Source organism: Geotrypetes seraphini, chromosome 6 (assembly GCF_902459505.1).
Source record: "Geotrypetes seraphini chromosome 6, aGeoSer1.1, whole genome shotgun sequence".
Taxonomy (NCBI): domain Eukaryota; kingdom Metazoa; phylum Chordata; class Amphibia; order Gymnophiona; family Dermophiidae; genus Geotrypetes; species Geotrypetes seraphini.
Window position 1 is genome coordinate 13,150,122 of NC_047089.1, and position 17,409 is coordinate 13,167,530.

Here is a 17,409-nt window from a genome sequence, read left to right on the forward strand (position 1 = left end):
CGGTTTACAGTGAAGAGAGTTGGACAGTCAGTGAATTACAGAATACAATTAGTAAAAATACACATATTTCTCAAGTTATCAGCATGGTGTTAATCATTTTAGAAATGGTAACTGATTAGGAGATAATTCTATCGAACAGTGCTGTCTTAATTTTTTTCCGAAATGCACTGTAGGTCAACCTGGCTCCGTTGATGTAATTGTCTAGCCAGGTCTGCTGTTTGCTAGCTTGAAACGTCAAAGTTCTATCCAGAAAAGACCTGTATTTGCAATCCGTGATCCTTGGATAGGCAAAAAGATTGGCAGCAGAGTTAGCAAGCCACCATGTTGGCCCAGAAAAACCCAAAAAAACTCTGTGGAGTGATGATGTTCCCAAATGGACTTTATTTGAAAGTATCAAAGTTCCAAAGGTACACTAAAATCATCCACATAAAATAATTCCATTCACATAAAAATAAATCATCCACATAAGAGCCTTAAAGGACCTAGTCCGCTAGGGATACAGGACCCAACACGGTCCGCGTTTCGACAAAAAGTCTTCTTCAGGGAAACAATTGTGTGGTGAACCTGCAGAAGACTTTTTGTCGAAACGCAGACCGTGTTGGGTCCTGTATCCCTAGCGGACTAGGTCCTTTAAGGCTCTTATGTGGATGATTTACTTTTATGTGGATGGAATTATTTTATGTGGATGATTTTAGTGTACCTTTGGAACTTTGATACTTTCAAATAAAGTCCATTTGGGAACATCGTCACTCCACAGAGTTTTTTTGGTTTTCTCTGGATTTTCTTCTTTGTGCATATTATGGGGTCAGTTCCTTTTGTTTTTTGCTTGTTGCTTTTCATTGGCCCAGAAAAAACACATTAAAACGTATTTATAAGTTAGGGAAATATGATCATGTCATCCCTCCCCTGAAGGAAGCCCATTAGCTCACTATCACTCACCGTATGACCTACAAAACACTCATGTTGGTCTTCAAAATCAAATCTTCCTGTCAACCACCTTTCCTAGACAAACTTCTTATCCCTTTATGCTCTTCTTGGACTCTCAGATCCGCAGATCAGAATCTACTGTCCATCCCCTCAATCAAGGAATTCTTCTATACCAGGAAATCTAATTTCTCTGTAGTCGCTCCAATTCTATGGAACACTCTACCATCCCAACTTCGTCATGAAAAACGAATCGATAAATTCAAGACAAAACTAAAAATTTTCCTATTTCACTTGCATTTCATTGCTCTTGAACCCTTCATCATCAAATTAGCCAACCGCTTTTAAGAAGCAATCCCATCCCTAATGTTTTCCCCCTTTTTTCTTTCCTTTTCCCTTCTACCCTTTTTTTTTTCACCACTAATAATGTGCTCTTACTCCCCTCCCCTCTTTTCTAACCTCACCATCATGTTTGTTACTGTTAAATGTCCTCTATGTATACATCCCCTCTTTCTTATAAGTATTACTATTTATAAGCATTTCTCCTATTCTTATTTTATCATTTTATTGTAAACCGGCTAGATACCAGTTGATGGTCGGTATATTAAAAATTAATAAACTTGAAACTTGAACTTGAAACTAGATGTGCGTATAACGAGTTAATAAGCAAAAATATTTGGGAGCTAACGATCAACTATTGAGGTGATTCATTGCGTAGCTTGCTATGAGGGTGTTTTGAAAAGTTTGATAATAAAAAAAAAAAAAAAGCAACTTAGGGCTCCTTTTTGGCGCACGCTAAACCCACGCTACGCAGCTAGAACTAACGCCAGCTCAATGCTGGCATTAGCGTAAAGTGCGTGTGGCAATTTGGCGCGCGCTATTCCACACGTTAATACCCTAACGCGGCTTAGTAAAAGGAGCCCTTAAACAATAGTGTAGGAGAGTGTGTGGCGCAGTGGTTAAAACTATAACCTCAGCACTCTGAATAAACAGTGTGGAAAGCTTCAGTCTCTGATAACCAGAGCTGGTATTGTGATGTCATAATGCCTCATTCCACCAATAAGAGCCAACCTCATCAGTGATGTCACAATGGCTTCATTGTTCTATACTTGGCTCACTTCTAATATTGCATTGGAGGAGAGTGTGGTGCAGTGGTTAGAGCTACGACCTCAGCACTCTGAGGTTGTGGGGTCAAATCCCACACTGCTCCCTGTGACCCTGGGCAAGTCGCTTAATCCTCGAATGCCCCAGGTACATTAGATACATTGTGAGTCCACTGGGACAGACAGGGAAAAATGTTTACATTACCTGTATGCGGTTGCAATCTCTTTCCCTGATGTCATAATGCCTCATTCCACCAATAAGAGCCAACCTCATCAGTGATGTCACAATGGCTTCATTGTTCTATACTTGGCTCACTTTTAATATTGTTTTGGAGGAGAATGCGGTGCAGTGGTTAGAGCTGCGACCTCAGCACTCTGAGGTTGTGGGGTCAAATCCCACACTGCTCCCTGTGACCCTGGGCAAGTCGCTTAATCCTCGAATGCCCCAGATACATTAGATACATTGTGAGTCCACTGGGACAGACAGGGAAAAATGTTTACATTACCAGTATGAAGTTGCAAAACTAAATAAAGGGGGTATACAAGTCCCAATCCCTTTCCCTGATGTCATAATGCCTCATTCCACCAATAAGAGCCAACCTCATCAGTGATGTCACAGTGGCTTCATTGTTCTATACTTGGCTCACTTTTAATATTGTTTTGGAGGAGAATGCGGTGCAGTGGTTAGAGCTACGGCCTCAGCACCCTGAGGTTGTGGGTTCAAATCCCACACTGCTCTTTGTGACCCTGGGCAAGTCACTTAATTCCCCCATTGCCCCAGGTACATTAGATAGATTGTAATCCCACCAGGACAGACGGAAAATGCTTGAATAACTGAATAAACTCATGTAAACCGTTCAGAGCTCACCTGAGAGAACAGTATAGAAAATTGAATAAATAAATAGTGTGAAAAGCTTCAGCCTCTGATAACCAGAGCTGGTATTGTGATGTCATAATGCCTCATTCCACCAATAAGAGCCAACCTCATCAGTGATGTCACAATGGCTTCATTGTCCTATACTTGGCTCACCTCTACTACATTTTGATTTCTAGAGTGGCGCAGTGGTGAAAGCTACAGCCTCAGCACCCTGAGGTTGTGGGTTCAAATCCCACGCTGCTCCTTGTGACCCTGGCCAAGTCACTTCGGGGAAAATTCTATAAGAAGCGCCCAAAAGTTAGGCGCCGATAGGCACTGTTCAGCGTGATTCAAGTACAATTGGCTGATGATTAGTGAATCGCGCAGAGCGGCACCTTTTGTGGAGACGCCCAATAAATAGACCCCCGCTCTAGGCACAACTAAAAGTTAGGCGGCCATACGAGCGCTTAAGCACGCTTAAGAGCAGCGATTCTGCAACAAGGCGCCTAACACGTAGCCACGCCCACGCCTAACGTAAATAGCGCCTATTTTTTTGAAGGCCGGCTAAATTTTTTAGAGGCGCCTTATTACACAATTGCTCTTTCTTTATAGGCGCCTAAATTTCAATTAGTGCTGATTATAGAATTTGGGCCCTAATTCCCCCATTGCCTCCAGTGCGTTAGACAGATTGCGAGTCCACCAGGACAGACAGGGAAAATTGACCTCAGTCCTGGAATGATCTCCCACTCTATTTAAGACAAGAAAAAAACCTAGAAAGATTTAAGACCAAACTTAAAAGTTTTCTATTTACAGATGCTTTTAATGACTAAAATCTTCTGCATTGCCAATCTAATTTTCTTTGGTAATCATCAGTGTCTCCCTTCCTAATGTATTTCCCTTGAATTATTGAACTTAACAATGAATGTAACCATTAAATAACTTCCCTTTTGTTTTATGATTATACGTAGAAATATCTCACCTAAATGTATTTATATCTATTTAAATAAGTTTACTTTTCTTACCCAAATTATTGTATGTTTAAATGATGTTACCTAAATTTTTGAACAATTTGTACATCGCCTAGAATTTTGAATAGGCGATAAATCAAACTATTTAATAAACTTGGAAACTTGGAATTGCTTGAGTACCTGCATATATTCATGTAAAACTGTTCTGAGCTTCCTGGGGAGAATAGTATAGAAAACTGAATACACTTCTCCCTCCTTATTCGCGGTTTCGATTATTCACGGGTTTTAGCATGCCGGCTCCTCTCCCCCTCAATTACTTCAGCTTGCATAGAGAAATCGCTGATTCCCGGCACTTTCTTCACCGTGTTTTGCCTCTCCTTCAGGAACAGGCCAGGTCTCCCACCATGTTATTCGCGGTTTCACCCTATTCACGATGGTTTTTAATAGAAAACCATGAATAACATGTGAAAAAGTTATTTGCGGTTCTGTTAATCCCCTATCACAGCGAATACGGAGGGAGAAGTGTAAATAAAAAATTTTTTAAACTAGTTATCATCCATCAAGGACTATATGCTTAGTCCAGTGAGTTCCCATTTTTTTTTTTTTTTTTTTTTCATTCTGTCAGAAAATTAGGTTTTGTCAAACTCTGTAAAATACAAAGTGACAGCATCGATAACTTCATGGACTGTGGCGCCATCTCATGGAAATTTACCATACCCTATCATGTGCTTTTCTATGAAGCTGTGCAATAGAGAATTACACGGTGACAAAATTCATCGCGGATAACCACGGGAAATAATCCCATGTCATTTTCTAGTGTCTATTTTAGCCTCAGTCCTTCTACACCAGCATTCTTCAAAGCAAAGCTTGCGGATCAGTGGTTGTGGCCATTCATACTCTGATTCTTATGGGAGCCAAGGATATTGAAGCCATTGTGACATCACTGATGTGATTGGCTCTTAGGCACTGGTGGAATGAGGCATTATGACATCACAATATCTGCTCTGGATACCAGAGACTGTCATTCTGTAGTGTCTGTTTCAACCTCGGTCCTTCTACACCAGCATTCTTCAAAGCAAAGCTTGCGGGTCAGTGGTTGTGGCCATTCATACTCTGATTCTTATGGGAGCCAAGGATAATGAAGCCATTGTGACATCACCGATGTGATTGGCTCTTAGACACTGGTGGAATGAGGCATTATGACATCACAATATCTGCTCTGGAATGTTGCTACTCAATCTCAGCATTCTTCAAAGCAAAGCTTGTGGTCAGTGGTTGTGCCCAGTCATACTCTGATTCTTCCCTCTCTCCTTAAAGAATGACATGAAGATGGTTTCACGCGGTGATCCGTGGGGACGGGAACGGTGATGAATTTTGTCACCGTGTCATTCTCTACTGTGCGCCCAAATCCCATAGGGCTCATCCCAATAGGAGGCAAGGCCATGGGAGGGACTTAGGCTGGGCGAAGAAGGGGCATTTATAAGAACAGCCTTTACTGGGTCAGACCAATGGCCATCTAGCCCAGTATCCGGGCTTCATGGTGGCCAATCCAGGTCACAAGTACCTGGCAAAAACCCAAATAGTAGCAGCATTCTAGAATCCAAAATAGTAGCAATGTTCTAGAACCCCAAAGAGTAGCAGGGTTCTGGAATTCCAAAGAGTGTCAACATTCCATAATTCCAAAGAACAGCAAGATTCAAAGCTACTGATCTCAGAGACAAGCAGTGGCTTCCCCCATGTCTGTCTCAGTAGCAGACTCTGGACTTTTCCTCCAGGAACTTGTCCAAATCTTTTTTAAACTCAGCTATGTTAACCACTCTTACCACATCCCCTGGCAACGCGTTCCAGAGCTTAACTATTCTCAAGTTTCCAGTTTCCAATTTATTTATAATTTATGATGCCGCCCACTCGAATCTTCAAGGCGGTGTACAAAAAATGCCATAACAATGTGCCAATTAAAATAAGCAAAAACAAACCAAGGGAAAAGACAATATTTTTAAGGACAATGACAAACGGGAACAAAAGGGAAGAAGGGATTGGAAATATAACTGATAGAGAGAAAAAGAACACTTAAGGGGAAGAACAAAAGGAGGAAAAAATATTTCCTCCTATTGGTTTTAAAAGTATTTCCCTGTAACTTCATCGAGCGTCCCCCAGTCTTTGTCATTTTTGACGGAGTGAAAAATCGATCCACTTGTACCCGTTCTGCTCCACTCAGGATTTTGTGGATGTCAATCATATCTCCCCTGAGACGTCTCTTTTTCAAGCTGAAGAGCCCTAACCCTTCTAGTCTTTCCGGAAATCTTCGTGCAGTGTTTATAGAATAATGTAGATAGACACCCAAATTGGGTGCTGTGAATTACACCTGGTTTCAGCAGGCATTAGTTCTGGTGCCCAAATTTGCCCGATGCGCTATTCTATAAAGGGTGCTCAACTCGGAATGTCCTTTATAGAATAACACTGGCCCTGATTTTTTTTTTTTCCGATGCTCAAATTTTGAATGCCATTTACTGAATGCGATTCATTGTGCATAATAGACACAAGGAAAATGCTTGATTACCTGAATAAATTCATGTCAACCGTTCTGAGCTCCCCTGGGAGAACGGTATAGAAAATTGAGTAAATAGTGTGAAGTGTTTCAGCCTCTGATAACCACAGCTGGTTTTGTGATGTCATAATGCCTCATTCCACCAATAAGAACCAACCTCATCAGTGATGTCACAATGGCTTGATTGGCCTTTACTTAGCTCACTTTTACTACATCTTGATTTCTAGAATGGTGCAGTGGTTAAACCTACAGCCTCAGCACCCTGGAGTTGTGGGTTCAAATCCACGCTGCTCCTTGTGACCCTGGCAAGTCACTTAATCCCCCCATTGCTCCAGGTATATTAGATAGAGTTTGAGCCCACCAGGGCAGACAGGGAAAAATGCTTGAGTACCTAAATAAATTCATGTAAACCATAGTGTGAAAGATTTCAGCCTCTGATAACCAGAGCTGGGATTGTGATGTCATAATGCCTCATTCCACCAATAAGAGCCAACCTCATCAGTGATGTCACAATGGCTTCATTGTCCTTTACTTGGCTCACTTTTACTACATTTTGATTTCTAGAGTGGTGCAGTGGTTAAAGCGACAGCCTCAGCACCCTGAAGTTGTGGGTTCAAATCCCATGCTGCTCCTTGTGACCCTGGCAAGTCACTTAATCCCCCCATTGCCCCTGGTACATTAGATAGACTGTGAGAGGGAAAAATGCTTGAGTATCTGAATAAATTCATGTAAACAGTTCTGAGCTCCCCTGGGAGAACGGTATAGAAAATTGAATTAAAAAAAAAACAACCAAACAAACCAACCCCAAAACACCCCTTTCTAAGCAACTGCCTATATGCCATCTCCTCTCCCAAACCTAGATGCCCTTGAATAAATAATAATAATAACAACTTAGGGTTCCTTTTACTAAAGTGCACTAGCGTTTTTAGCGCACGCACAAAATTACCACGCGCTACACCACGCGGTATGCTTCTAGAATAACGCCAGATCAATGCTGGCGTGAAGGTCTAGCACGCACTATTCCGTGCCTTAAGGCCTTATCGCACCTTAGTAAAAGGAGTCCTTAATTTTTATATACTGCAATACCACAAAGCGGTTTTCAGAGGAAGAGACTGTATAATAATTTTATAATAATAATCATTTTATTCTTATATACCGCCAAAGCCATGGAAGTTCGAGGCAGTTTACAACAAGAAGCGCTGGACAATCAGCGAAGAGGTCACAATCAATGTAATGTAATGTAATTTATTTCTTATATACCGCTACATCCGTTAGGTTCAAGTCATCAATACAATCTTACATAATGAAAGAAGTGGAAAGCTATATAGTTCTTAAGGTTACTGGTTGAATGAACAGAGCTATGAAAATTCTTAGTTTAGAAATTGGTTGAACAAACTCGTTTTTATCAATTTTCTAAAACTGAAGTGGGATGAGGAGAGCGTGATAACGTTACTCAGCCAATCGTTCCATTTGCCTGCCTGGAAGGCCAGAGTTCTGTCCAAGAGTCTTTTGTAGTGACAGGCCTTTATTGTCGGATAGGTGAACAGATGTATTCTTCGTGTGGGCCTGATAGAACTTGCCAGATTAAATTGGGGGCCAGACCAAATATCGATTTATAACACAGACAAGAGAACTTAAAGAGGATTCGCACCTCCAAGGACAACCAATGGAGTTTTTGATAGTAGGGGCTTATGTGTTCCCATTTCTTCAGCCCAAAAATCAGTCGAACTGCGATATTACAAAAAACTTTCCAAAATTACATTAGCATGGTAAGATTAATCAGTTTTTCCTGGAAGTGTTTTAGAAGTGCATCATGGTAGAAATGGAGTCAGAGAAATTTGTCAAAGAGATAAGTTTTGATTGACTTCCTAAATGTTTGGTAAGAAAGAGCGTTGGAGATAAAGTTGGTTAAACATTTATTCCATTTGCCTGCTTGGAATGATAATGTTGTATCGAGGAATCTCTTGTAGATATAGCCCTTCAAGAATGGGAAAGCGAACAAGTAGAAACTTCTTGTAAAAGTTGTGCCTGGAAAGTCGAAATGATGAGATAGATTGGGGATGAACCTGTTATGGTTTTGAAGTAAAAATAACCCTTGCTTCCATGGGCCACATGTGGCTCTCCAAGTTTTATTTGCGGCCCGCGGTCTGGACTGGATAATTCCTTCCTTTTGGAGCAGCAGCGGGTCTGGCCGGTTCGTTCCGTTCAAAGCCGCGGGTTGGCGGCTCCTTGCGCTATTCGCTCCTGCATCGGAAGCCTCTCTGACATCACAACATCAGAGAGGCTTCAGACGCAAGCGCGGATCTCGCAAGGAGCCGCCACCCGCAGCTTTGAATGGAATGAGCCGGCCAGACACGCTGCTGCTCCAGTGGCGTACCAAGGGGGGGGGGGGGGCGGTCCGCACAACTGGTCACCCTCCACTATTCTTCATAGAGTGCGGCTCGCGGCTCGTCTAGCAGGGGTGCCCAACTGCTTCCCTTCCCTTCTCACCGCCGGCACCATGCCCTTTGATCTCCCTGCTTCTCTCGCCGCCCGACCTCAATTCTGACGTCGAGAGGACGTTCTGGCTAGCCAATCGCTGCCTGGCTGCCCGGAACGTCCTTTCCGACGTTAGAATTGACGTCGGGCAGCGAGAGTTGGTCGGCCCCTTGGAGATCTCGGCCTGTTCCTGATGGCGCCAGCAGCAGCAGCAGCCTATTCCCCGGCGGCGGTGGCATGGGGGAGGGCTGGAAGGAAGAAAGAAAGAAGGGGGGGGGGGGCAGGGAGCCAGAAGGAAAAAAGACAGGGAGCCAGAAGGAAAAATGAAAGAAGGGGGGGGGGGAGCCAGAAACAAAACAAAAAATGGGACAAGGAATCAGAGAAAGACAGACATAGAAAAAGAAAGAAAAAGTTGGGGAAGGGAATGAGGTCTGGAGGAGAGGAAGCATACAGGAGGCTGAAAGAAGGGAAGAAATATTGGATGCACAGTCAGAAGAATAAAGTGCAACCAGAGACTGATGAAATTACCAAACAAAGGTAGAAAAATGATTTTATTTTCAATTTAGTAATAGAAATGTGCCAGTTTTGAGAAAGAAAAGATATTAAACTTTAAATGTGAGTGCTGCAGAAAAAATAGAGTACTTGGAGGGCCGCAGAAAAAATAGTTAATGTCTTATTAAAGAAATGACAATTTTGCATAAGGTAAAACTGTTAAAGGAAAGTTTTATAAACTATAGAGTTTAACCTCATGCAAAATTGTCATTTCTTTAAAGACATTAACTATTTTTTTTCTGCGGCCCTCCAAGTACCTACAAATCCAAAATGTGGCCCCGCAAAGGGTTTGAGTTTGAGACCACTGGCTTACGGGATCCGATTTCTTGAGACCATAGGTGAGCATTTTTTGTTACTTATCATAAACAAGGACTTTGTAGCAAGATGCTTCGAGACCTAGTCTTTTAAAAATATGTCTTGATGTTTGTTTTATAACCACTAGTTGTCCTTTCTCAAAGGTCCAGTGCTTTGACCCTAAAGAGAACGTGTGGACATTTGTGGCTTCAGCCCCTTTCTGCCAGAGGTGCATTAATGGCGTCTCCCTGGACAATACCATTTACGTTACGGGAGGACTGCTGAACAAAATCTTCAGTTACAGTCCCACCGAGGACATCTGGATGGAAGTTGCCACGCTTCCTGGGCTTCTGGTAAGGGATAGTGTCTGATCCAGCCACATTTCTTGAATGTAGCAGGTAATAAACTCGTATCTGAAAATGTAGATGTATGAGGGGGTGCCGAAAAGTTCTCAGCCCAACCAAGATGAGAATGACGTGGATATGGTTCAATCAATGACCTGAAGAAATGTCAAAACAGAGAATTTCGCTTCTGCAAATTGGCACTTAACAAAAAACAGTAACACTCTTTTCAGCTACAGTGGCAAATAATGCTCAGAATTTAGGAAGTTGGAGGGTTGGGCTGAGAACTTGTCTGCACCTCCTCGTATGTAATAAAAGTGAGCCAAGTATAGGATAGTCAAGCCATTGTGACATCACTGATGAGGTTGGCTCTTATTGGTCGAATGAGGCATTATGACATCATAATACCAGCTCTGGTTACCAGACACTGAAAGTCTTCACACTACCAGGGCGTGGTGAAAAGTTCTCAGCCCAACCGAGAAGAGAATGACGTGGATACGGTTCAATCAAAACATGTCAAAAAACATAGAATTTTGTTTCTGCAAATTGGCACTTACCAAAATAACGCTCAGAATTTAGGAAGTTGGTTGGGCTGAGAACTTTTCAATACTGTCGCATAAGCATGAGATCTATGCTGAATCATGAAAAGAGACATTTGCACGATATTGAGCTTATACTCTTCACTCCTGCTGAGATTTCCCCTCTGTGTTAATCTACTGGCCAAAGCAGCACTAATGCAGAAAGCCAAAAAAGGCAATGTGGGATGTCCTTCACTTGATCTCCTCAAGTTAGTCCTCGGGACATACCAAGTCCCATCGAGTTCAGGATATCCACAATGAATATGCAAGAGAGAGATAGATTGGCATGCACTGCCTCCTTGGTATGCATATCTCATGCAGATTCATTGTGGATATCCTGAAAACCCAATGGGACTTGATGTATCCCAAGTACTGGATGAGAAAGCCTGATCTAGGGGAATGACTACTTGGTTCTCAAAAGCAGTAGCTGAGAAGGTAAGGAATAAGAGGTTAGCTTTCATAAAATACAAAAGATCACAGAAAGAGGAAGACAGGCAAAAATATCTGGAAAAGTTAAGAGAGACTGGTCATGTAGTCAGGAAAGCAAAAATGCAAATGGAAGAAAAAATAGCTGGCATGGTAAAACGGGAAGACATGAAATTTTTTTTAATATATTAGTGAAAGGAAGAAGTGCGAAAGTAGCATTTTGAGACTCAAAGGTGAAGGGGAGGAATATGTAGAAGCTGATAAAGAAAAGGCTGAATTGCTTAACAAATATTTCTATTCTGTGTTCATAGCTGATGCGCCTGGAGCAGGACCACAGAATACAAACATGAATAAGGATTGAGGAGTGGTAGACTCATCGATTTTCAGAGGGTTGTGTTCGTGAGGAGTTAGCTAGAATAAAGGTAGACAAGGCGATGGGGCTGGATGGTGTACATCCGAGGGTGCTGAAGGAACTTAGGGAAGTTCTGGTGGCTCTGCTGACTGACCTTTTCAATGAGTCTCTAGAGTCAGGAGTGGTATCGGAGGACTGGAGAAGGTCAGATGTGGTCCCTCTCCACAAAAGTGGAAATAAGGAAGAAGTAGGGAATTACAGGCCGGTAAGCCTGACTTCGGTGGTAAGCAAATTAATGGAAATGCTTTTAAAACAGAGAATGGTGAAGGTTCTGGAATCCTATGGATTACAGGACCAGCAGCAACATGGATTCACTAGAGGTAGGTCTTGTCAGACAAATCTGATCAATTTCTTTGACTGAATTGGAGAGAGGATGTGCGATAGATGTGGTGTATTTAGATTTTAGCAAAGCCTTTGACAGTGTTCCACACAGACGTCTAATAAATAAACTGAGTGCCCTCGGGATGGGTCCCAAAGTGACGGGCTGGGTCAGGAACTGATTGAGTGGAAGGTGATAGAGGGTAGTGATCAATGGAGATCGCTCTGAGCAAAGGGATGTTACCAGTGGTGTGCCTCAAGGTTCTGTTTCTGGGCCTGTTCTTTTTAACATTGTTATAAATGATAATGCTGAAGGGTTGTAGGGTAAGATTTGCCTCTTTGCGGATGACACCAAAATCAACAATAGAGTAGACACGCCGGATGGTGTGAATAACATGAAGAATGACCTGGCGAAGCTTGAAGAATGGTCTGAAATTTGGCAGCTACAATTCAATGCTAAGAAATTCAAGGTCTTGCATTTGGGCTGCAAAAACCTAAGGGAATGGTACAGATTAGGGGGGTGAAGAACTTATGTGCATGACGGAAGAGCGGGGCTTGGGTGTGATTGTAGGTGATGATCTTAAGGTGTCCAAACAGGTTGACAAGGTGACGACAAAAGCTAGAAGGATGCTAAGGTGCATAGGGAGAGGTATGACCTGTAGGAAAAAGGAGGTATTGATGCCTCTGTAGAAGACTCTGGTGAGACCTCATTTAGAATATTGTGTACAATTCTGGAGGCTACACCTTCAAAAAAGATATAAAAAGGATGGAGTCAGACCAGAGGAAGGCTACCAAAATGATGTGTGGTCTTCATGATAAGGCGTATGGGGCAGACTTCAAGATCTCAATCTGTAGACTTTGGAGGAAAGGCGGGAGAGGGGAGATATGATAGAGACGTTTAAATACCTACGTAATGTAAATGCGCATGAGTTGAGTCTCTTTCATTTGAAAGGAAACTCTGCAACGAGAGGGCATAGGATGAAGTTAAGAGGTGATAGGTTCCAGAGTAATCTGAGGAAATACTTTTTTACGGAAAGGGTGGTAGATGCGTAGAACAGTCTCCCGGAAGAGGTGGTGGAAACAGAGACTGTGTCTGAATTGAAGAAACCCTGAGATAGGCACGTGGGATCTGTTAGAGAGAGGAAGAGATAATGGTTACTGCGGATGGGCAGACTGGATGGGCCATTTGGCCTTTATCTGCCGTCATATTTCTAAAGTTTGCGGGACATTGCTCTAATGAACTGAGCAGTTCTCCATCTACAATCCTGCCAGTAGGTGGTGCTATTTCACTATCACATGTTCAGTAATGAGGCTGGGGGAACCCTTTGCTAATAATGCTGTTTATTTCTATAGTGCTACCTGGCCCTAGCAATTGAAAGCACTGCAACTACCCCCACCCCTGAAGTGACAGCAATGCAGTGGAAGGACTCCCCCTCAGCTAAGAGGGAACAGAGCCTTCAAACCTTGACCAAGAAACCTTGACCAAGAAACTTTTATTTTACTTTTGTGATTATGATAAACATACTGAGGGCCTCAAAATAGTACCTGGCGGGCTGCGAGTTTGAGACCACTGAGTTAAGGGGAAGGGTTAATCAGCTGGCTGGGTTGGAGGGCAGAGGGGAGAACAGGACAATCAAGCTATTGTGACATCACTGATGAGATTGGCTCTTATTGGTGGAATGAGGCATTATGACATCACAATCTCAACTCTGCTTCCCAAAGACAAACAGGATGTCATGGTTACAGTTAAGCCAGTGGTCTCCAACTCAAACCCTTTGCAGGACCATATTTGGGATTTGTAGGTATTTGGAGGGCCTCAGAAAAAAAGAGTTAATGTCTTATTAAAGAAATGGCAATTTTGCATGAGGTAAAAGTCTTTATAGTTTATAAATCTTACCCCACCCCCGAAGGCCTGCATGTTCCCCCCTTCTTTGCAGCATCCTCTAGCTTCCCCCCTGATCTCCCGGTCTTAGTTTCAGCTAATTATCACAGCCTGTAGAGAGGATCACCGGTGCTGTAGCATTCCTCGCAGGCTGCCATCGGTCTCCGCAGCACATTCCCTCTACCATAGTACCGCCCCTCTTCTGACCTCAGGGGCAGGATCGCTGCAGAGGGAAGGTGCTGCGGAGGACGACGGCAGCCTGCAAAGTTCGCTACTGCACCGGCAATCCTCTCTGCAGGCTGCGGTAATGATCTGAAAGTAAGAGCAGGAGACACGGGGGGGGAAGCCGGAGGACTTTGCAAAGAGCGGGCAGCACTGGTACAGACCGTGGGCCGCAAAATAGTATCTGGCGGGCCGCATGGGGCCCCTGGACCACGAGTTTGAGACCACTGCTTTAGAACATACCACGAAAAGACTCCCGACCCATTGACATTCTACTCCACGTTGCTGCTCTAAATCTATAAACACCTCTTTATCTGTCTCCCTCCTATCAAATCCTGCTTAAACGTCCTCTCTGCGATCTATACCATTTTCAGTCCTTTCTCCGTTGATGTAGCTCGCTGACTCTCCTCAGCCATTTTTCCTGTAAACCGCCTCAAACCGAAAGGCTTTTGCGGTATATAAATAAAGACTTATGTAATGTTATGTACAGGTGAATAAGGAAATGGAAAACAAGATATAGTGTCCAAATAATTGCATATAATCAAACAAAAACGATGGAACACTGGTGATGTGTATAATGTGATTTAAATCAAGGGAAAAAAGACCTCAAAATACCCCTAAAGTGTGATCAATAAAGTCACAACTATTTCGGGGTTGGGTATCATCACAGGTCAAAAACCCTTGAATGTAATATTTTTTAAATGAATTTTTAGAATTTGCTTTCGTGATAAATATTTAGATGAATAATGTAATATATATCAATTTTCTATCAATATTTTCTTCTTTATAGAAACAATGAAACATAGAAACATAGAAGATGACGGCAGAAAAGGGCTACAGCCCATCAAGTCTGCCCACTCTGCTTACCCACCCCCTGTCTATGCCCTAATGACCCAATTTCCTTATCTTGACCCTTGTAGGGATCCCACGTGGGTATCCCATTTATTCTTAAAGTCTGGCACGCTGTCTGCCTCGATCACCTGCACTGGAAGCTTGTTCCAATGATCAACCACTCTCTCTGTGAAGAAATACTTTCTGGTGTCTGCAGCAGCCACTCTCTCCTCCTCTCCCTATTGGCTAAGGCTCTTAACATTTGCATCTCCTCTTCCTATAGGCTAAGGCTCTTTACACCTGCATTGTGATGTCATAGAACTTTCTGATTATAGAAACATGATGGCAGATAAAGGCCAAATGACCCATCATAGAAACATAGAAGATGACGGCAGAAAAGGGCTACAGCCCATCAAGTCTGCCCACTCTGCTTACCCACCCCCTGTCTATGCCCTAATGACCCAATTTCCTTATTTTGACCCTCGTAGGGATCCCACATGGATATCCCATTTATTCTTAAAGTCTGGCACGCTGTCTGCCTCGATCACCTGCACTGGAAGCTTGTTCCAATGATCAACCACTCTCTCTGTGAAGAAATACTTTCTGGTGTCTGCAGCAGCCACTCTCTCCTCCTCTCCCTATTGGCTAAGGCTCTTAACATTTGCATCTCCTCTTCCTATAGGCTAAGGCTCTTTACACCTGCATTGTGATGTCATAGAACTTTCTGATTATAGAAACATGATGGCAGATAAAGGCCAAATGACCCATCATAGAAACATAGAAGATGACGGCAGAAAAGGGCTACAGCCCATCAAGTCTGCCCACTCTGCTTACCCACCCCCTGTCTATGCCCTAATGACCCAATTTCCTTATCTTGACCCTCGTAGGGATCCCACATGGGTATCCCATTTATTCTTAAAGTCTGGCACGCTGTCTGCCTCGATCACCTGCACTGGAAGCTTGTTCCAATGATCAACCACTCTCTCTGTGAAGAAATACTTTCTGGTGTCTGCAGCAGCCACTCTCTCCTCCTCTCCCTACTGGCTAAGGCTCTTAGCATTTGCATCTCCTCTTCCTATAGGCTAAGGCTCTTTACACCTGCATTGTGAGGTCATAGAACTTTCTGATTATAGAAACATAGAAACATGATGGCAGATAAAGGCCAAATGACCCATCATAGAAACATAGAAGATGAGGGCAGAAAAGGGCTCCAGCCCATCAAGTCTGCCCACCCTGCTTACCCACCCCCTGTCTATGCCCTAATGACCCAATTTCCTTATCTTGACCCTCGTAGGGATCCCACATGGATATCCCATTTATTCTTAAAGTCTGGCACGCTGTCTGCCTCGATCACCTGCATTGGAAGCTTGTTCCAATGATCAACCACTCTCTCTGTGAAGAAATACTTTCTGGTGTCGCCATGAAATTTTCCGCCCCTGAGCATTGAATGACCAGCAACTAATGATTCAATTCCATGTAATTTTTTATCATTCTTAATTTAGAAAATACTATTAAGATAAGTGCACATCACCAGTGTTCCATCGTTTTTGTTTGAATGTTATGTACAGGTGCCACATTTGATGACTGTACTTTTGCAAAATTTTCCGCAGGAGAGCTCTGGCGTGACGGTGTGCGGAGGAAAGGTCTACATCCTGGGCGGAAGGGATGAGAATGGAGAAGGCACGGATAAAGCTTTCACCTTTGATCCCCTGACCGGGAAGCTGGAGGAAGACCCCCCTTTGCAGCGCTGCACCAGTTACCATGGCTGCGCCACTATCCTTCACTATTCCAGCAGATGACGGGTGTCCCGCGGCGTCAACAGTTAACCCCGATCCCTTCCTCGGGATGATTGCGGACGCTGAACTGCTATTAACGTGGCGATGCGATCTCTCACGCCACCGATCCTTTCGCCAATTCTTTTAGATCTACCTCAGGGTTTATTGCAGAGAGAGACATGGTAGCCAGCCCGCTCTGTTGCGGCAAAAGCGGTACGGTTCTTTTCTGAAATTCAAATTGGCCGCCATGCAGTGGCGTAGTAAGGGTGGAGTGCGGACCACCCTGGGCGCCGTCATCTCTCCTCTCCACCCCCAACGTTTGCCAACGCAAGCAGCGTCTTCCACCTCCTGGTGGCGCTGGCCTCGGCCCCCTTCTGACGTTACTTGCTGGTCATGGAGGGGGCACGCGAGCATTGGGGAAAAGGAGGAGGGCACATGATGCAGCAATGTCAGGTGCCACCCCCTCCCCCCACTGCCTCCCTCCCTCACTATGCCACTGCCACAAAATCATGTGGAAAGAGGGTCATGACTAGGGTTACCAGACTCCGGACTGCCCCGGACATATTCTCCTTTTGAGGCTATGTCCAGGGGATACATTGTCTGGGTTTTGAAAAGCCTCCTCAAATCGTGTCGGGCGGGGGGGGGGGGGGGGGGAAGCGTGGATTTCTTCCCTAACAGACAAGAGCAGGCAACAGGAGGTAGGGCAGGGGGTGGAATTAGAGCGTTACAGGGCAGGGATGAGTGGAACTTGGTGGGCCTGGGGGCAATTCTAGGGGTCTGGATTTCCCAATTTGAAAATCCTGCAACCCTACTCTTGAGGAAAGACTAAAACAGTTAGGGCTCTTCAGCTGAGGGGAGATAGGATTGAAGTCTACAAAATCCGGAGTGGAGTAGAACGGGT

The 17,409-nt window shown here is 43.7% G+C and overlaps 1 protein-coding gene across 1 annotated transcript in view; it reads left to right on the forward strand.

Moving 5' to 3' along the window:
• Nucleotides 1-17,072, forward strand: part of KLHL35 (kelch like family member 35) — a 37,120-nt gene extending 20,048 nt beyond the window's left edge. The window contains exons 6-7 of the mRNA XM_033949972.1: nucleotides 9,888-10,076; nucleotides 16,344-17,072. Of these exons, the coding sequence (XP_033805863.1) occupies nucleotides 9,888-10,076; nucleotides 16,344-16,532 (378 nt within the window). The 3' untranslated portion in view covers nucleotides 16,533-17,072. The remainder of the gene's footprint in view (nucleotides 1-9,887; nucleotides 10,077-16,343) is intronic.
• The last annotated feature ends 337 nt before the right edge of the window (nucleotides 17,073-17,409 follow it).